A 21,366-nucleotide genomic window follows, 5' to 3' on the forward strand; every position below is an offset into this window, starting at 1 on the left:
AGGGAGATTATTCCTCCTTTGGAGGGATTAGAGGAACTGAAGAGAAACTGCCATTCCATAATCCCATGTAAGTATCTCATCAACCATAATGTAATTACCAGAAAGTTTTAAAAGGTCAAAAAGGCCTCAGTGTGACATAACTTGAAAAGGAGAAGACTCCTCCTGTGCTCAGGCAATGACTTAGAAAAAAGAAGAAGTTGAAGAGAAACAGAATGTGAAAGTGGAATGTATTTTTCATTTTCCATTAAAAACTCAAGAAACAGGCAAGTAACAGCTGGAGTATATATATATAATGTAGAAATTATTTAAATATATAAATATATATATTCAATATATAAATATCTATTAAAATATAAATATAAATATAAAAATATATTTATTTTAGATATATTTTTATACCAATATATATTTTCTATAAATATATAAATATAAATATTCATATATTTTTATAAATAATATATCTTTATAAATATATATTTTTATAATATATATTATATAAAATATAAATATAGATATATTAAATATATATTATAAAATATAAAAAATATATATTATTAGCACAGAAAATATATATTTTTTATCTAAAATATATTTTATATACATAATATATATTATATATATAAAATATATAAAATTTATATAAAAATATAGAATTTCTTCATAAATCATGTATAAATTATATATTATGAAATATAGATAATAATAATTATATAAAATACATATTATTCATTTATATATATAGAATATAATTTGTGTGTATATATATATATATATATATATATATATATATATATATATATATATATATATATATATATATATCTCCACAAGTAATAGCTGGAGTAGAATTTTAGATATATATATTTTTATTTATATATAAAGTTATATATATATAATATATTGTGTATAATATATTATATGTAATATATTATATATATAAATATAAAAATTATAAATCATATATAAAATATATGTTATAATAAATATAGAATATATATTATTTATTTATATATATAATATATATATTTATAAATATATATATTTATATATATAATATATATATATTATATTTTTTATATATATAAACTCCACAAGTAATAGCTGGAGTAGTATTTTAGATCTATATTTAATATATACTTTTATTTATATATATGAAATATAATATATATCATTTATATATTATATATATTTATATATATATATCTATAACTCCAGAAGTAATAGGTGGAGTGGCATTTTTAATAAAAAATAAATAAATTAATGACTAAATAAATAAATATTCAGAAGAACCAAAGGGAAGTTGTGTGCTGGAGCACTCGGTTACCTTCTTGAAGAGGCGCCCCGAGTCCTCGCTGACCTGCACGAAGCGCGGGATGATGTTGTTGAGATAAATGTCGCTGAGCGTGGTGTGGTCCCTGCTCTCCCTCTTCACCTGGTTGAGCAGCAGGTTCCAGCAGTTCACCGGGGACAGCACGTTCTGATCCTTCCTGCAGGGACACAAAGCACCAACAACTGGACAGGATTCCACCACAACCCTGGATCTGTAAGGGAGGCAGTGGGGAGGGTGGGATGCTGAGGAGGATATAGAAAATATGCCCTCAGTTCCATTTCTCTGCATTCCCATGAGCTTTTGTCCCCAACAAACAGATCCTATAAATGCCAGCTGCACTGTGCCAAGTGCAGCCTTTAATTTCTCCCTTTGAATCCAGGATTTTGTGCATAAATCAGAGCCTGAGGCAGGCAGGGCGATGGCTCCAGTGTCTGACAGGAGGTTTCACAGCCCTGTCTCAAACATTTGGGTCTTAACCACAACAAAAAAGATTTCAAGCACCCAGCGTGCCAAACAGCATCTGCACAGGGAACAAAACGCTGTGCAAAACCATCATGGGAAGGATTCTCTATCTGTCCCACAGCTCCTAAAAGCTGCTTCATTTTCTCATCTTTGAACTTTCCCCACCTTCTTTCAGCTGGAGCACCCAGCAAATGAGCAGTGCAAAGGGCAGCAGGAGAGAGGAGAGGAGCTTTGGTTTATTTGGGTCAGTATTTCATTTATTGGCGGGAATAATTTGTCTCTCAGGGCAGCATTTCACCCCAGATGAAAGCTTGGGGTGCTCCAGCAGCAGATCCAGGTGGAGAATTAATGACAGCATTTCCTTCTCTGAAGCTCTGGACACCATTTATTCACAATAATATTTATCCAGAAAAGAGTAAAACCTGTGGTGCAAAGCCCTGATTATTGTACAAGACTCTTACCAGATTTCTTTCCTCCTAAAAGCAATGCAGTTTAATTCCCATTGAAAGGGAAATTTTCTGCTCTTGAAAGGACAGCAATCTCTGCTGCAAGAAACATTGGGAAAATGGGAAAACTGACCCAGGGCAGAGTTTCATTACCCTTCTCGTGACACCAGCAGTTGGATTTGTGCAATATGGATAATTTTAGATAAAGGGTTTCAGAACAGCTGATCTTGACTTAATAAAAAATAAAAATAAAATTGGAAAGCTCAGGACTGACTGCAGCTTGTGATCTGGACTGCTTCACCCACTGACTCCATCCCTGCCCTCCAAAGCTGGCAGGGCTGCAAGTGAAAATTACCCAGCGACCATGAAGAGTTTGGGAATGAAAACAGCAACAAAAAATGCCCAGACTCTCCACCAGCTGACCAAAATCCTGCTTAAAACCCCTCAGAGCCCCATTAGCACCAGCAGTTCTGTACAGAGGAGCTTGACAGCTGGTATGCAAGCAAAGCTGAGTTAATAGAAGAAATAATGATGATTTTTGAGTGTATCCATAGCAAAGAAAAAGACAAGGCCATCAGCATGGAAATAGATTACAAAAGATACATGAAAATTTTTGGTTCCCCAGGGAAATGCTGGAACCCAGGACATTCCTCTGGCTGTTCTGGATGGCTCAAGACCTTGGCAAGGGTCTCAGAGACCTTGGCACAGAGTCAAAACCACCTGTGTCTTTGATTTTAATCCATGGAAACAATTCCCAACTTTGTGCGAAGAGTTACAAGCCACAAGAGTTTGAGTAGAATGATAGTGAATTTATCACAGGGTGAAAAAGTAGAATTTTGGGGTTTTTAGCATGGGGGTTCAAGAGGCAAGACGGAAGAATCTGGGTGTGTCTTGTTTTTCTCCTTCTTCTTGTCCTCCATCTTCTGCTGTGATGGTGACACTTCTGGACTGGTTTCGAGTAGAAACAGACTGTCTAATATAAGTGACAGGTATTGGAAAATTATTGTAAATAATGTACAGGTAGTTTTTAGTATAAAAAGATACCACTGTCCTGAGGGTGGTCAGTGCGCTGGACAGATCTCAGCAGGTCAGAGAAAGAATGCGATAGATTAGAAATAATAAACAACTTTGAGAAGGAAAGCCAAGGAATCCTGTCTTCTTCTTCAGTCTCAGAACTGGGAAAAAGAGACTTTTTCACACCTTGGGGTCATCCTGACACCAGAAACCCCGTCAGGAAGGGGAAGCAGGAGAGCTGCAGGAGTTAAGTGGGAGTTGCAGCCCGGCTGTCCCAGCCACAGCAGCCCTGGCTGCCCCAAACACAAACAGCAGCAATGCCAGGAGCCTGTGGAAAGGCCAGGAGGGAGGCGCTGGTGCTGCCTGGCGCCAGATGGGTGCTGACACGCTCCCTGTGGTCACACATCCTGCAGGAAAGGCCACCCCAAACCCCACAGCCCCCCGTGCACAGCTGGGCTTGTCACCTTCAGGATGCTCCAGCCACACACAGCCACGCTGTCATTTTAAATTCCTTTCATTTCTTGTTGTTTTTGCTGTTTAATAACCCCTTCAGTGCCTTGCTTTTGTACAAATCCAGCATTTGGGAGACAAAACCTCTCCTTGATTATCTGCTGTCAGCACAAAGCTGATATTCAAGGCAGAAATAAGAGAGAAAATTAAATAGTTGCTTCAAACCTCGCAAGCATCCTCTAAAACTCCACAGACATTAACTTTTAAAGCACCTCTGGAGCTGCAGCTTCCCCTGGGGTGGGACGTGGGCGCAGTTTTCCCAACAGGGAGCAGGAACTGTACAACTGCTCACAAAAAAAACCTCTTCATCCTCACCACAGCAGATGGCAGGGAGCAAACTGGGGCTCCCATTAACCATTTCAACCCTCAAAGGAGCTGGCAAAGGCACTCTGCTCCCAGCTCCATGTCACCCAGAGGAGGGATGGAAAAGGGAAATATCACTGGGGGTGTAACACGTTCTGCACAGTGACACAGTCCCCCTTCACCCTGGAGAGGTAAAACTGATGACATCAACCCAAAAACTTTTAGGATGTGAATATGAACTTTCCCACAGTTATGCTGCCTTCACACTGACAACAACTTTTTGATTCCAACCTCCCCCATGAGGAGGAGGAGGAAGATGCCAAGATGCAGGTTTATTTCAAGCGCTGGTGTAAAGATGGTGTGGTGATAGTGAGTGTGGAGAGTTTATTTAGGTTAGCCTGAATTCCAGCAGATCACAGCCACGGGGGCTGGCTGGGAGCAGGAAAAGGAAGCTGTGCACAGATTTTTAGGGAACCACAAACGATGAAGCCGCTGTGGTTTCTCGGGTGTTTATCTCGATCGGGTCCTGTGCAACTTCCACTTCAAAGGTTTCAGCTGGGTCTCAAAAAGATCAGAAGGGAAGATTGAGTCTCAAGTATCTTAATTAAATTACTCATTCATACAAGGGACTGGCAAGCAATCCAAGATTGATCTGCTTCAATACAAGCAGGGCAGACAGACAGACACCACAGACACCGAGTTGGGCATTGCAAGAAATAGGAGAGAAGTCATCTTACAAAACAGATCCAAATAAAGAAATAACCAATAACAAAATAAATAATAAATTCTAAAAAATAACCTAGAGTCACACCCACAAACCAGGAATAGGAACCCTGTGTTTCTATAAAGAGCAGAAGGTGAAGGAATGAATTAGATATGAATTAGATGAGAATGAAAATACTACTGAGGAGAAAGGTCCTGTCCAGCCTGGCCTTGGATTCTCCCACAACTTCTCTGACCCTGTGCCAGGGCCTGCCCACCCTCACAGGGAACAATTCCTTCCCAACATCTCACCTAAACTCCCCTCTCATTTGAACCCATCACTCCTGTCCTGATGAAGGATCCAAGGGATGTTGTCCCACTGCCCGCGGCAACAGAAACTCCCTGACCATCCTTGCTGTGAGTGAGGTGTTTAACACAACACCTGAAGTCTCCTGTTCCACTCCTGACCTCCCCAAAACATTCAGATTTTCCCTGGGTGTGTCCTCCAGGCTGATGCATCACAGGACAGCCAAATCTGCAAACCCCCAGAGCTGGAGCCAGGCCAAGGGTGAGAGCAGAGATTTCATTGCTCCTCTAAATACTCCTGCAGCCCTCTCTGAATTTTGCCCTCTGCAGTGTGGCCACAATCACAGCAGTGTGGTGTGAGGCTGGCATCACTGAGATGATGAAAAACAGCACAAAAATCCCTCCCTGAGGTTTTCCATCCTTTTCCGCTGGTCACGAATCCCTGGCTCACTGCAGTCACACAGGTCACTGAATCAATGAATGTTTAATGCTTACAAAAAGCTTCCAAATGGGGTTATTTGACAGGCTCAGAATAAAATGTGTAGGATTCTGCTTCAGCAAAAAGAACCACAAAAAATAACAATGTTTATTATTATTAATAATAATAATGTAAGTGAAGCCCACGTGACTCAAATGCTTTTGTCAATTCCTCCCTCACAACCTGCACCAACCCTGCTTTATAGAAATTATTTTACTTCTAGGAAAATTAAAGCTGAATTTCTCTGCAAGCTGCTCATTCAACCTCACATCTGATTTTCCCTGACACAGCTCAGTGTTAAGTGCAAATTTTGAGAATTACAAGCATGGACATCCATGCTGCTCCCTGCCCTTCTCTTCCAAAAGATTCCAGTTATGAACATCTGTTGTTTACAAGTGCTCAGCCTGAAGGTTGCCAGACTTATTCTTCATCTTCTACTTCAAGGCAAAGGCTGCCAGAAAGGCATCTGAATTTCATGCTGGGATATCCTGGACATTCAGCTCTCCAGCTGACAATTGCTCCTCAGGATCCTGCTTCCAAATATTAGCTTGATTTAAAATGTGGCCTTAAAATAGCATTGTAGCATTGTCTTCTTTTTTTTCTTTTTTTTTTTTTTTTCATTTTTTCCCTCAAAAGCAATCACTCAAGATTTGCCATGGTTTTCATATTGATGATCTGAACAGGCAAATGCCTCCAGGACAAAAATTATACAAAATAAGAGAAGTGAAGGCTGGGGTTGGAGGTCTCAGGGTCTGAGTGCAGAGGGACAGAGTCATTTTTTGGGGGGCTAAAAGTCACCCCCAGAGCCAAGAGTCACCTGTGAGATGGATGCTCTGATTTACACCTCAGGTACCAAACCTGGGACAAACAAGCTCCTGCAGCAGCCACAGTTACAAGATTTGGGCCTCCTTTTGTACATTCCAATTCTTACATCCCATTCCCCATTAACAACACAGAACCCAGCAGGAATTACTGACATCAATGAGCACCCAGAGCAGGGAATGGTTTCTGTGTCCAACACAAGCTTGGAGAATGTTTGGCTCTGGAATTCAGAGCGGTGCTGGTGCCCACACTCACTCTAATAATTCTCTTTTCCATTCCTGTCCAAACAAATCTACAGCGGGGGGAAAAATAAATAAAATAAAAATAAAATAAAAATAAAAATAAAATAAATAAAATAAAATAAAATTTAAAAATAAAAAATAAAAATAAAATAAAATAAAATAAAAAATAAAATAAAATAAAATAAAATAAAATAAAATAAAATAAAATAAAATAAAATAAAATAAAATAAAATAAAATAAAATAAAATAAAGAAAAATAAAAATAATTTAAAGTAAAAAATTTTTAAAAAATAAATAAATATAAAAACTAAAATAAAATAAAAAATCAAATCAAATTTAAAAGAAATAAAATTTTAAAAAATTAAATATAAAAAAATAAAATAAGTAAAATTTAAAAAATAAAATAAAATAAAATAAAATAAAATAAAATAAAATAAAATAAAATAAAATAAAATAAAATAAAATAAAATAAAATAAAATAAAATAAAATAAAATAAAATAAAATAAACCTCCCTGGGCTTTGGGAACCTCCCATTCTGCTCTCTCTTTGAAGCCTGTGCTCTCCCCAGCATGGAGGAACCCACACACTCCAATCCCAGGGCTCAGCCCAAATCCTCCTGCCCTGGGGAGCATTCCCTTGTAGGAACACAGTGGGAGCAAGTGGGCAATCCCACATGAGCTGCAGAGCAGGAAAATGCAAATTACAGGGTGGCTGCCTGACAGATTTCCGTGTCAGGAGATCTAAAAGGGGATGTGCCACGGGGAGCAGGCAGGCAATGATACGGTACCTCCTGCCATAATTACCAGTTCTGGGAGAGCAGGCTATTATGGGGTATTTATAGGGTCAGAGCCAGGCAATTACAGAGCAGGCTCCTGTCCCAGACTGTAATCCTGAGGGGCAGGGAGCTGATGGCTGGTTTTGATCAAATGGGGGGCTCCCAATGGGATTCCAGCTCCAGCATCTCCACAGGAGATGCCAGCCAGGACGGTCCCTGTGATTCGGGCAGGGCAGCACTGGGGACAGGTGGGTACAACAGAATTGTTCCCTAAGGATCCCTGTGGCATCGTGGCACTGTCCTGAGTGCTGCCTGGCCAGCCTGACCTGTGCCACTGCTGGCCAACACTGCCCACACACCCAGCAGCCTTAGACATTGTGTTATTGCTCACTCATTCCAACCCTTGACCAAATTAATTTGTGTATTTATGGCTCAGGCCTTGCAGGGATGCCATATTCCAAGAGCAAGGCATTATTCTGGCAATCTGCTGGTAAAGTAAGAGAAATCAGGAGCCCAAGCAACACCAGCCCTCTGTAAATCCTGCAGGGTTCTGTTCAACTCCAGTCAAAACTTCCACGTCATAAATTCATTCTAAATCCCCAAGAAGAAGTTCCATGCCACTTTCTCAAGCTGAATACAGAAGTGTTTCTGATGGGTTGTTTCATATCATGTAATACAGAGAAAATCACCTCAATTTTCACCAGAAGTAACAACAAAATCAACTGAGAACATCCATCATACTGCAGAGGAAAATTGTAATCTAGACATCATCTCTATTGGTGTCATCTTAAAGGCACCTGCAGGATGTGCAGTGTTTATAGCTGTAACAACACTTTCTTTCTAAAAAAGGAAAAAGAAAGGAAAAAAAAGGGGGAAAGGGAAAGGAAAAAGGGGAAAGAGGGAAGGGAAGGGAAGGGAAGGGAAGGGAAGGGAAGGGAAGGGAAGGGAAGGGAAGGGAAGGGAAGGGAAGGGAAGGGAAGGGAAGGGAAGGGAAGGGAAGGGAAGGGAAGGGAAGGGAAGGGAAGGGAAGGGAAGGGAAGGGAAGGGAAGGGAAGGGAAGGGAAGGGAAGGGAAGGGAAGGGAAGGGAAGGAAAGGAAAGGAAAGGAAAGGAAAGGAAAGGAAAGGAAAGGAAAGGAAAGGAAAGGAAAGGAAAGGAAAGGAAAGGAAAGGAAAGGAAAGGAAAGGAAAGGAAAGGAAAGGAAAGGAAAGGAAAGGAAAGGAAAGGAAAGGAAAGGAAAGGAAAGGAAAGGAAAGGAAAGGAAAGGGTCGACTCTGACAGGTCCATGCATGTGCAGAACAACTCTTCCCCACACTCTGCTCTGGAGCCAGGCTTTCCTGAGCACACAGCACAACGTGTGCTCTAAATGACAACCCCAGTGAATGACATCAAAGCTGTGCAGACAGGAAACTAAAATGGTGCCTCCTTAATGGCTTCCACAGAGAGAGCTGCTGCTGGAAACGGGAAGCTGCTGTATCCCCACATCCCTCCAAACACAGCAACAGCACAGCACAAACACAGGGAGAACGTCCCGACCCAAACAATGCAAAAAGTGACGCTGCATTGGGGTGGGAGCGGGCCCAGATGGATCCTCTCAGATCTCAGAAATGATTCAGATCCCAAGGCTGCTGCTGCTCCTTGTTTTCCTCAGCTGCTGCCCTGACAACACAGCCCAACAAGGCTGAGCACTGCCCACATGGGGAGCATGGGCTGGGCTCACCCCCACAGCCCCTCCTGCAGCCCCTTCCCCTGGGAAAAGCAGAATCAAGAGGACGTGAACCCATTAAACCAGGTTCCACCTGCATCAGTGTGGAAAATGCATGTATTTTATGACTGGCTTTTTGCAAATATTCAAATGAACATTATATGTGTTGTGTTAGAAAGTGACGCTGTATTAATTCTCTTAAGTAGTGTGTTAGATATAGCTTTAGGTTATAACAAAATGTTAAAATAGAAACGATGCTATGTAGGAGACTTTTTTTAAAGAAAGGACTCGCACTGAGATAGCAGCCACAGGACACCTGAATCTTTCAGAGAAAGAGAATTTATTGCCCCATTATCAGGAGAATGAACTTCTTCCCGCCTCGAAGGTGCTGTCAGGATTCAGAGGAAGAAGCTGACACTGCCCAGACAGAATCCTGGGTTTGAATGGAATTTATGCATCATGTATGAAGTGTATGAATATGCAACAGGCTGTTGCTTATAAGGGTTAATCCTCTGTTAACTTGGGTCCTTTTTCAGGCTCGTGCTGCCCAGACAAAGGCACCTGGACGTCCATAACTCTTTGTTTCTATTGTCTCATATTGTCCTAATCCAAACTGCCCAAATTATTACTACTCTAATTGTGTTACTATTTTTATAACCATTTTATTACTATTAAACTTCTAGAATTTTAAAAACAAGTGATTGGTGTTTTTCACAATCAGTCCCCCCAACTCCGAGAACTGAGGAAGAACCAACAACCATCAGCACAGCCAGACCCAGCTGTAAATGATGTTTCAAGCAGCAGAGTCAGAGATTGTCAGTAAGGGCACGTTCGGGTTTTTATTGAGTCCCCCCAGCTCGGTATCCAGGGATTCCCCCACCCACAGTGGCACAGCTCGCTCTGGAAGTGCTGCTGGCCTTATTTCCCTGCTGTTTGAAGTGATAGTAGCAGAGCTGCAACACAACTCCCACACAGAGCGTGTGTGGGATCCCAAAAACGGAGAGCTGACAGCAAGGAACAGATTGGGAACAGCTTCCCTTCAGAAAACCAAAGCCACTGACACTGAAGGAAATCCTGTCCATCAGATCTGGCACGCAGCTTTGCCCACCTCTCCCAAAAAATTACTCCTTTTCTGCACATTCCAGTTCTTACATCCCATTCCCTACTGACAACACACAACCTAGCAGGAATTACTGATATCAATGAGCACCTAAAAGCAGGGAATGGCTTCTGTGTCCAACACAAACCTGGGGAAATTTTGGCTCTGCAATTCAGTGCTGGTGCCTATATTCACTCAAACAACTCTCTTTTCCATTCCTGTCCTTGCAATCAAATCTACAGCAGGAAAAAAAAAAAAAAGGCAGAAACAAAAGGGAAATACTCTACTTGAATTGCTGGTCTTTGGTGCTCCTAGTTTTAGCCAGGAATCTCTCAGCCAACTTCTCCAAATTCCTGGAGTAATCCATCTCAATCTCTGCCTTCTTGCGGAAGAAATCCTGCAAGTCCTGCAGTAACTGGACCCGAAGCTCACACTGCTGGTCAAGGCATTTCAGCTGCTCTACCAACTGGGCACGGATCTCTGCAACAAAGAAAAGCACTGCAGGTCAAACACAGTCCCATCACAGAAAACACCATCACAATTCTCCAGAAAACATAATTTAAAAATGTGTTCCTTCATTGGTGTCAGCCAGGCTCCCTTGTGGTGATTATGTGCAGGCAGAAAATGACTGGGGGTGCAATTGCAAGGAAATCCATCCCAAACCCTGCACAGCAAAGCTTTGTTGCTGAAAAGTGCATCAGTTACAAGTGTCAAGTGCATTTTTGGCATGGGGAACGAGTGGTCACTGCCTAAAAATGTACTGAATCTCAGTCTGGAAAAAGGACTGAATGCTGCAATCCCCCACGTCAGCTCAGCAAACCACTTCAGGGAATTTCTATCAAATTCCTCTGCAAACTGCTCCTGATGCAGAAACAAGACATTGCACATTCTGGGGCACTCCCCAAAGGCACCAAATTCAGATTATTCAGTTTGTTCCTGAGCCTCCAGCTGTGCAGCTCATTATAAACCAAGCCATGAAAGAGATGAAGAAACCCCTCTGGAGAGCCAACACCAGAGCACTTCCCATTAGGGAATCATCTCCAGGAAGGCTCCTTTTCCTTTTAAAATATCTGCAAGTAACGTATTTCCATCTAAGGACCCCATAAAGCACACAGATATAGGTGCTAATACCATAATTAATTATTAATGCACGTTCATAATAATCACTGCATAATTATTATGAATGTCTCTATGTTAACACAGCATTTTACAAACTGTTTTCAAGTATTTTAAAAACATGAAAAAGCTTCTCCCATTAGCCACGTGTTCTCCTTATCCCACTAATCCTGAATTTGAGGGACAGAATAGTAAAATGACTCACTCACACTCAAACAGGGCAAGAAAACACAGCAGAAGTGTGGCAGTCGCAGCCTAAAAATGCAGAAATATTCAGTGATGCAGCCAGCAGAGGCTATTTGGCTTTTACACAGGCAATAAACTCAACATGAAATCAATAAAATATGCCCTTTCATCTAAAGGTCTTTGAGCAGTGAAACTGCAGAGATTTGCCATGGCCTGACTGCGAGCGCTGCTCCCTCCAAAGCTTTTCCAAGATGTGTTGTTCCAGGCTGAGCCCAGAACCAGCAATAAAATTTCAGGTTTCAATAAAATTTCAGGTTTCACAGCTTCCCTCACACCTCCACTCTGCGACTGCAGGCGCCCACAGCTCCATCACTGCAAGGGAAGGAGAGGAGGAAGCATTTCCCAAACCAAATTTTTTTAAAAATCAACAACTTCACCACTGATTCCTGAAATACAGAAAATCACAGAGAGCAGCTTGGCTCCTCTGTGAGTTTGTCCCTTTGCCCAGGAAATAAAAAGAAAAAAAAAACCATCTGGACCTCCATGGTTTCATTCCTGCCATGCACTCCCAGGATCAGTTGCCTCGGATCGTGCTCACATCTGCGGGAACAGTTTTAAGGAATTTGGGATTTGCCCTGAACAAAACCCCGCATCTTTATTTTAGGGATTCCAAAACCCAAACCACATGTAGGAAAACACAGCTCCCAGTCAGGCTTGCCAAAAAGAAAAAAAAGAAAAAAAAATTAATCTGAACAAATGTGGGGTTTCCAAGCTTGAAGATGACCTTGATTAGCACTGAATTTGGTCACTGCAAACTTCTCAGCCTGTGGTACCCAGGGGCTTTTGCTGCAAGGAGGAAATACAGCCAGCAAGGTTGTTGAAAGGGAGGAGTCAACGCTGTAATATGGGGGCAAAACTGGTCAGGTTTATTTTTTTTCCCCCAGGAGAAAATCTTAAAACCCAGAAAACCTGTGTTTCTTCATCAGGAAACACAGCTACAGGCAAATACATCAATCTGAGCTGCCTGTGCACTTCTTTAACCAAAACCACTCCAGCTCTGCTGCTTCCCCAGGCTCAGGGATGCCCCAGCTCAGGTGGGAAGAGTGTGGGGTCACCCCAGGAAGAGACAAATCCACAAGGAATCCAACCATGGATGTGCAGGGAAGCATGAGCCACAGCAGGTGAAATGTGCATGCTGCAATTATTTACCCCAAAGCTGGAGATCCCTTTGCTTTTGAGCTGCCTTTGTTGCTTGCCCCATCCCAGCTGGTGTTTCAGGACTGGCAGGGCCACTGGGATGCTCACACACACATCAGACCTGGCAGCACTTCTGTAAAACTTTGCTGCTGATGCCCAAAATGCGCTGCACACACTCAGCTCGAGCCCCAGCCACAAACCCCCTCAAGGATTTGCAAGGCTCTGCACCAGTAACAAGTTTAACCAGGGAAATAAATGCAAACCAGACACCTCCATCCCACCTCAGGCTTTGCCATTTCAACTTTTTAAAGCCACGGAGGTGATAACAGCACCAAAACTGCCGGGGAGTTGTTGTTTCCTTGCTGCAGTCACTCAGTTCTCCTGATCCGTAACCTGACACTCAAAAAGGAACATCCTTCAACACAAGAAGCATCAGAAAGCTCTTCCTCCCTTTGGGTTTCCTCCTCCACCCTTTCCCCACCAAAAGGGATGTTTCCAACACAGAAACAACTCTGTTTCCAGAAGCTACTGGACTAAAGACACTAATTTTAGGAAGTTGAGGACTCATTGAAAGAAAATACCTGCGCAGAGCTGGTGTGTTCTGCTAAGCACATTAAGAGAGTCAGGATTCAAATGCAGCAAATTTTGACTGTGGTGTTTTTATTTGCGCATTTCAGCAATTTTTCGGAAGTCAGCCACCTTCTTAGCAGCAGACACCTTGTTAGAGAAGAGGATTGGGCTAGGGATGTGAAATAGAAGATTCAGGCAGATCATGGAATGGCAGATTCATGGAATGACCACCCACCCTCCTCGGTGCCTCAATTAAAGGATTTTTATGAGGGGAACAACTGGACATTGCCCATGATGTTCTCAATTGGAAAACCACCTTCTGGAGCAAAATTACAACTACAAAGGACCACTTCCAAAAAACCAGCAGCTCTGAAAGACAAGAAGATCAGAGCACGAGTGTTTTAATCAGAAAATCCCAAGGCAGGTCAAGCTCTTGGCTCTGGAGGTGGGACACTCCACACACAGCTCTCTGACTGAACAGAACGGAGAACCAGCAGCTTCTCCTCCAGTGTGAAAGGCAATCTCAGCACTTTTCTTTATAAATAAAGGCAGTGTTTTGGAGGGGAGCAGTGACAGCTGATCGGGCTCCCTCAGGAAACAATGAACCATTCAGCCCTGGCTTATCGAGGCCGCGGCGCTGGGCCCGAGCGAGGCAACCTTGCTCATCTTTCAAACACACACCCCGCAGCCCTGTGCCACAAAATAAAATCAAGAATGCAGGAATTTCCTGAGGCTTACTGGGCCTTCCCGAGTATAAAGTGTCTGCTTGTTTTCCCACTGCTTACACAAGCAGAAGGGATTTTTTTTTTCGGGCCTGCTCCGAGCACATCCCCCGGCAGCGTCGGGGCCGTGCGTGCTCTAACCCGAGGGTCACCGAATTACACGGGACCTTTTCATGTCTCCAGTCACAACAAGCACTCCAGCCCCCAATCCACTGCTTCTGCATCTTTTAATTTGCACAGGTTATTAGGTTAACAGCCACTTTAAACACCAAAAAAGCCTTTCCCCCTCCCTTCCTTTACAGCTTGGCAATCCCACCCACTGTGATGGCTGAAGACAAGAAACAACCTCCTGAAGATTCTGTTCAAGGGCCTGGAGGTGAATAAGCACACACTGAATTCAAGGTCAAGATGCCAGTGGAAAAATTAGGATTAAACACCAGGTATTCTTATTGTAAGCCTTGCCCTGTATCACTGAATTCTCTCTACTGTATTTCAAACTCGCGTGGCTGACAACTCTACATAATTCAAACATCCTCAGTGGCCACAGAAAATTTTCCATCCACCTCAAACAAATCATTTATTCATTTCCATCACCAGATCATAAAGTCACCTGGGTCACCAAGGGACAGACTGTTGTATAATCCTGGGCAGTTGCATGACTTGCCTTTGATCCTTTTCAACATTCCATGGAGCACGCAGGAGACAGGTCCAGTTTATAACAAATTTAGAGGGTAAGGAAGGATCCTCTGCCTTCTGTATTTTACTTCCATTTGCCATTCCCCACCCAGAGGCTGTGGCTGCCCATCCCTGGAAGTGTTCAAGGCCAGGTTGGATGGAGCTTGGAACAACCTGGAAGGTGCCCTTGCACAGGAGAATGACATGAGCTTTAAGCTCCCTTCCATCCCAAAGCATTCCATGATCCTCAGCATCCTCAAACTCCACCAAACACAGCAGAGTTCTGCAGAGCTGCTGGCAGGAATTTCATCAAACAATTCCACCTGGAGCAGGGGAATATCCACAGTGCCTGGGACTGCACCTTGCACTGCTACAGCACCCAACATCCACCTTCTGAAATTCCCAAACTTGACTTTTTAAGGCTTAAACATCATATAAAGTTGGAATATGGAACAAAGTCTTCTGTAGCAACTTGTTTATTCCCCCATAGGTCACACAGTGACCTAAGAAAGGGTAACCTTAGAGCCTGGACTCCAACAACATCCCTGCCCTGAGCAGGATCATGGGAGGGAAGCTGAAACCCAAGGAAGGGTTCATGTCCCTCCCTAGGAAGGGTTTCAGCTCTCACCAGGGATAAGCTGGAACTGCCCTGGCTGGATGGCAGCAGGGTGAATCACAGGCTGGCAGCACGGGGCACCAGGAGGAGGCACGAGCTGCGCTCAGTATCTCCCCCATCTCCTGCATCCCTGCTTTCCCAAGCAAGGGAAAGCTTTCCCCGCCCCATCCCGAGTGCCACGCTGCATAAAAAGATGACAAGCTTGGGAAAGGAGTGGGATGGCAGCACAACAGAACCACCAAGCCTCAGATGAAAGAGCAAAGCTCTCACCCACACGGATGTGCTGCAGCGGGCAGAGCCCAGCTCCAGAGCCAGCTGTGCCTGGTGGCCCTGCAGCTGTCCCCAACCCAGGGGACCCTCAGCATGGCCAGGGGACAGGGGACAGCCTGGGAAGGTGGCAGCCAGCAGGGCTGTGTGGCTCAGGTAGCCCTGACTAAGGAGGAACCACCCTAAACTGCACACCCAGCCTAACACAGGCTCATCCCTCAGGCTTCCCGCAGCACAGGAAAGGCAAGAAAAGGCAAAATGAACTAAATCTCCACTTCAAAGCTGGAGCTGTGATTTCAGATCTTGTGCCTCGTCCTTTTTCAGTCCCCATCTCCTGGGAGCTGCCACACAGTTCTTGTGCTGAACATCAGAATGAGATGTCTGGGCATCCGCTTTTGGAGACTCCATGTAGGTCAAACTAAAAACGACAGCTAGGTTTAAAGCCAACACTCCATTCAGCTTCCAAAAGTTAAAACCATCCAACACAACTTGTGAGTAAAAGCAATAACTGTTTAAATATACAAGCAACTTGCAGAGAATGCACTGAATCACATATTTTGACATGTTCTTACCACATCACTAAATTATTCACATTTCTCCTGCCATCACATATGAGAGGCTGCACTCCAAGAGTGAAGGACTTGGTACTTCTGACTATTTTTATTGGTACATGATTACAAACAGGGCTGTGACTAATGACAGGCCCAGCCCAGGCACCCCAACGTGGCTGGGAGGTTTAATGACTTTGAAAAGCCTTTATATATTAACAGCCAGAATTCCAGGGAACAAGCTGTGTCACCAGCCAAAAGCTGTTGATCATCACAGCCTTCAAAAAAATCTCCCTGGTAATCTAAAAGCTTGGCTTTGAAGTGAAAATGATATAAGAGGAGGAAATGCAGCCTTTTGTTTAAGAGCAGAGCCAGGAGGGAGATTCAGGTTCACAACCACTGTAAGCCCTGGAAAAGGTAAATATTCCTTCTACAGCCAGATACTCCATTTGAGAAATGAGAGCGAAGGGTAACACAAACTGACAAGAATCCCTTTGTAGTTATAAATATATAAACAGAGCTGGAGGTGTTGGGAGCTGAAATTCTTTCCAGCAGAGATTGATGAAATTGTTTTGAGGTGCAAGACGAGCGCTGGGAGATTTGCATTAATGAAGTGAAAGGACGCCAGACGTGCTCAAAAGCAAAAATTAAGGCTGGTCTCGGTCTCAGGGAAGAACTGAGGACATTCAGCTTTTATTTCCTCACCTACACCCTAATATATGTGCATTATAATTACCTGGGGCTCCCTCCCAGCTTTTCCAGGCACCACACAAGTGCCACTCGCAGGAGCTGCTGCATCTGCCCTGGGTGCTGCCTCCCTGGAAAATTTATAACTTTAAAGAGTTCCATTTAAAAATCCCATTAAAAAAAAAAAAAAAAAAACAACACAGCTAGATGGACGTTAGTTTCCCATATCCACACCAAAAAACAGAATGATGCCCTGAGTGATGCCTCCAGCACAGCTGGAAAATTTATAACTTTAAAGAATCCCACTTTAAAAATGCCATTTTAATAAATCCCACAGCCAGCCTGGACATTGATTTCCCATATCCATACCAAAAAAAAAACAGGGTGACACCCTGGGTGATGTCTCCAGCACAGCTGGCACCTGGAAAATGTGTAACTTTAAAGAATTTCACCTTAAAAATCCCATTTAAAAAAACCCACAGCCAACCTGGACATTGGTTTGCCATATCCACACCAAAAAAACAGGGTGATGCCCTGGGTGATGCCTCCAGCACAGCTGGCACCTGGAAAATGTATAACTTTAAAGAATTCCATTTTCAAAATCCCATTTTAATAAATCCCACAGCCAGCCTGGACATTGGTTTCCCATATCCACACCAAAAAACCAGAATGATGCCTCCAGCACAGCTGGTACCTGGAAAATTTATAACTTTAAAGAATTTCACCTTAAAAATCCCATTTAAAAAACCCCACAGCCAACCTGGACATTGGTTTCCCACATCCGCACCAAAAAAAGCCCCAAACACACCACTCATCCCGTATTCCCAGACTGCAAACTTGATGTGAGGCTTCAGACCTTTTAAAAGATGCTCAAAATTCTGCAATTAACCACGCTGACAAAGTTGCCAAGGTATTTAATCCATCCAGTACTCAAATTAAATATTTTTTTTTCTGTCTAATGAAGGTCCCCTTTGCTATCATCAAAACACAGCCCCTTGCTGTTGACTTTGGGGGAGGATGTTTAAAAGCAGAAATTCAGATTAAATTCCCCTGGGCAGGGATTCATGGCCCTAATTCCAACAGCAGAACGTGAGCAACTCCCCCAAACAAACCTGATAAGGGGAGTGTGTTTGAGTACATGAGGTAATAATAATCTATTTTTAGGTTTTACAACTGTTTATTCAAAAGAAATAAAAGTTTATCGATACATTTCAAATACCCACGTGCAAACAGCAGGAGCATTGCAGCTCCTCCTCTCCAGGAAGTTTCACAGCTATTTTAGGATTGTCTGTGCTCAGTTAAAGGTTTTCCCCCAGCTGACATCAAGCCAAAATTTAAAAAACCTCAGGCAAAGCTCTGCTTATGCTTTCCCAATTTTTGAATGCTGGAAAAAAACACCACGGGCAAGTGGTAAAACTACATTTTATCACTGTTTTGCAGCACGGAATTACAGAATAGACAATTTAAAAGTCATTTTGACACATGGACTATTACTGCAATCAAAAATGACACACACATACACACACATCCTCCAGTTCATATTCTCAATATTCAGAGAATAATTTGAACTAAAAAACTCCTTGTAACTCTTTGCTGCTGTAATAAGCACCCTGAGTGCTGTGTGGCCCTGGGAGGCAAGAATTGCTTTGGGCCTGGAATAAAATTTTCTCCAAACAACTTTTTCATAGTTATTTCAATGGTTTCCACTCCTGCAGGGTGAAAATGCCAACACTGTACAGATGGCAAAAAATTTAGTGAATATTTTTAATACAAAGGGGTTTTTTTCCTGCTTTAGTTCCCTTTCTGCTTCTGGCCAGGGCAAACCAAGTCTCCCTGAAGCACCAAACTCAAATGGTATTTTCCATCACACTCTCCTAGTGCTCAGAAATAAAAGATTCTTCCCTCAAACCTGTGTTAATCACAAAAAAAAGATTAAAAAAAAAGAATAAAAGGTGTTCTGAGTGAAGGGAGCTGGAGATGTGCTCCCAGTTATTCACAACTACAGAGAGTAAACACAGCAAGGAGTGAAGCTAAGCATGTGCTGGACGCATTTTCAACCAAATTCCTCCTGATTTCTCACAAAACCAAGGTTGGTTATGACTAAAATATAAAAATGTGAGACGTTTCTGGATCCTGTCTGGCAGGGAGGGCTGGAGTGGGGATTTCCAGCGGGTGTTGCACAAGGGTCACACTGCAAGGAAGGGAAGTTTAACTCATCCTGCTCCTCCAGCAGCCCCAGCATCACCCTCCACTTCCAACCCCACCGACACCACTCATACACCTTGGACACCACCAAAAAAAAACCCCCAAAAACCTCAAAAAACCCCAAAGTTATGAAGGAATAATAAAAAAGTTCTCCAGTTTGGGGAAGGTTCCTGTGCACTGATCAACCCCCATGGAGCAGCAGAGTGCAAGAATGAATCCAAGTGCCCCAAAAGTGTGGGAAAAGCACAGAAACAGCCTGCAGGAAGCAGGGGAATAATTCATTTGCAAGCCATGAGCTGCCCGGGCGTGGGGAGGGAGGCAGCCAGGGCTCTTCCCTCTCAGCAGGAGCAGATTTGAATGAAGAATGTGGCGCTGCCCTGCTCACAAAGCACCTCGGGTTCCTTCGTGCAGGGAGAGGCTGCACTTGCCCTCAAGAGGAAAAAAAAATCTGTTTGTTCTACAATAAACCCAGCAGGAAGAGGCAGCAGAACAGGTCCAGGAGACAAAAGATGAGTGAAGATGGTGGTGACCCTGTGCAGCTCCAGCTCCTCTGCTGGGAACAACCCAGGGGAGATGCTGGATGCACCTGCAGCAGGGTCAGGGGGTTGGATAGAAGAAGGACAAGGTTTTTCCCCACAGGGTGCTCCACCTGAGCAGCCCAGCAGCCCCTGGACCATTTTAAAATCCAGTTTTTGTAGAAGAGTGGATGATGACCTTGGGTTAGTGTTAGAATGCCACCATTCCAGAGGAACCCTGCTCTGGGCAGGAGCTGCTGGATGCATCTACAGGAGGATCAGGGTGTTTGGATGGCAGCAGGACAAGGTTCTTCATCCACAGGATGTTATACCTGGTTGGTCCTCAGCAGCCCAGCAGCCCCTGGACCATTCTAAAATCCAGTTTTGTAGAAGGGTGGATGACAGCCTTGGGTTAGTGCCACCATTCCAGAGGCATCCTGATCTGGGCAGGAGCTGCTGGATGAAGCATCTGGGGCTGGATGCACCTGCAGCAGGGTCAGGGGGTTGGATGGAAGAAGGACAAGGTTCTTCCCCACAGGATGCTCCACCTGAGCAGCCCAGCAGCCCCTGGACCATTTTAAAATCCAGTTTTGTACAAGGGTGGATAACTTTGGGTTAGTGCCACCATTCCAGAGGCATCCTGATCTGGCAGGAGCTGCTGGATCCATCTGGAGGAGGGTTAAGGGGGGTTGGATGGCAGCAGGACAAGGTTCTTCCCCACAGGGTGCTCCACCTGAGCAGCCCAGCAGCCCCTGGACCATTTTAAAATCCAGTTTTGTAGAAGAGTGGATGATAATCTTGGGTTAGTGTTAGAGTGCCACGATTCCAGAGGCATCTTTTAAATGGACCATTTTAAAATCCATTTATTGCAGAAGAGTGAATAACTTTGGGTTAGTGCCACCATTCCAGAGGCATCCCGACCTGTGCAAGGTCAGGGGGTTTGGATGGCAGCAGGACGAGGTTCTTCCCCCTCAGGGTGCTCAGGAACCTCCCTCTCCCCAAAACACAGCCCTGCATCCAGCCAGGGCTGCCAAAACTCTTTGCAAAACAGCCCAGAAATATTTGGCTGTCGTTTTGTTTCACCCCAAATCTCTGCTGCAGAAAGGTGGATTTTAGGGTTAAGGGAATGAAAAAAAACCCAATCCTTTTTTATTTTAAAACCAATTCTGGCACATTTCTCCCAACTCCTGCTTCTGGCAGCTTCTGCTGTGCTTTCCTGGCTTATTTTAGAGAGAGTTTCTGCCTGCAGCCCTTCACCTCCCCATCCTTCCCTCTGCTCCACAGTGTAGTAGCTGTTTAGTAGCCACAACTCCATCCTAAAACCTCACAAATGTCTTCCTCCTAAGTGTTAAGATTCCCTCTGCTGCTGCTGATTAAAACAGAAATTAAACAAGGGCTCCTTTCGCCTTCCAAAATTTCTCCTCCCAAGTGTTTTCAGCTGTGCTGTGTCAAACATTGTGAGGGGTTTATTTCAAGGGTGAAACAAGCCCTAAACTGAAGTGAATTATTCATCAGAAAGGTGCAATGTGCTCATTGTTTCTGGCATTTCCCACCTGCTCTCAGCTCACGGCAGGAATCCCAGTTTCAGCTGCCCAGAGTGCCACATTCCAGCGCTGCACACTCGGGCACATCCAGAGGTGAGAACACAGCACCCACACACACACACACACACATTAAATCCTCCACACTCCTAATTATTTCTTCAGCAAAACAGTCCAGGGATGCACCAAATTCCCCAGACCCAATTCCCAGCTGCCTCTGCAAAAATTTCGTTAATTTGATATTCTAATTTTTTATTTATCTGTCAAGGGTGCTCAAAGTTTGGAAGTGCTGAAGAATCTGGGATGCAAGAACCCAGAAACAGCATT

The 21,366-nt window shown here is 43.5% G+C and overlaps 1 protein-coding gene across 3 annotated transcripts in view; it reads right to left on the bottom strand.

The window, feature by feature from the left end:
• SRGAP2 (SLIT-ROBO Rho GTPase activating protein 2) overlaps positions 1-21,366 on the bottom strand; it is a 125,534-nt gene that overhangs the window by 74,764 nt on the left and 29,404 nt on the right. For all 3 annotated transcript variants that reach the window (XM_063178085.1, XM_063178084.1, XM_063178086.1), the window contains exons 3-4: positions 10,482-10,674; positions 1,325-1,487 (exon numbers count right to left, since the gene is read on the bottom strand). In XM_063178085.1, the coding sequence (XP_063034155.1) occupies positions 1,325-1,487; positions 10,482-10,674 (356 nt within the window). The remainder of the gene's footprint in view (positions 1-1,324; positions 1,488-10,481; positions 10,675-21,366) is intronic.

This window comes from Melospiza melodia, chromosome 28, assembly GCF_035770615.1.
Source record: "Melospiza melodia melodia isolate bMelMel2 chromosome 28, bMelMel2.pri, whole genome shotgun sequence".
Taxonomy (NCBI): domain Eukaryota; kingdom Metazoa; phylum Chordata; class Aves; order Passeriformes; family Passerellidae; genus Melospiza; species Melospiza melodia.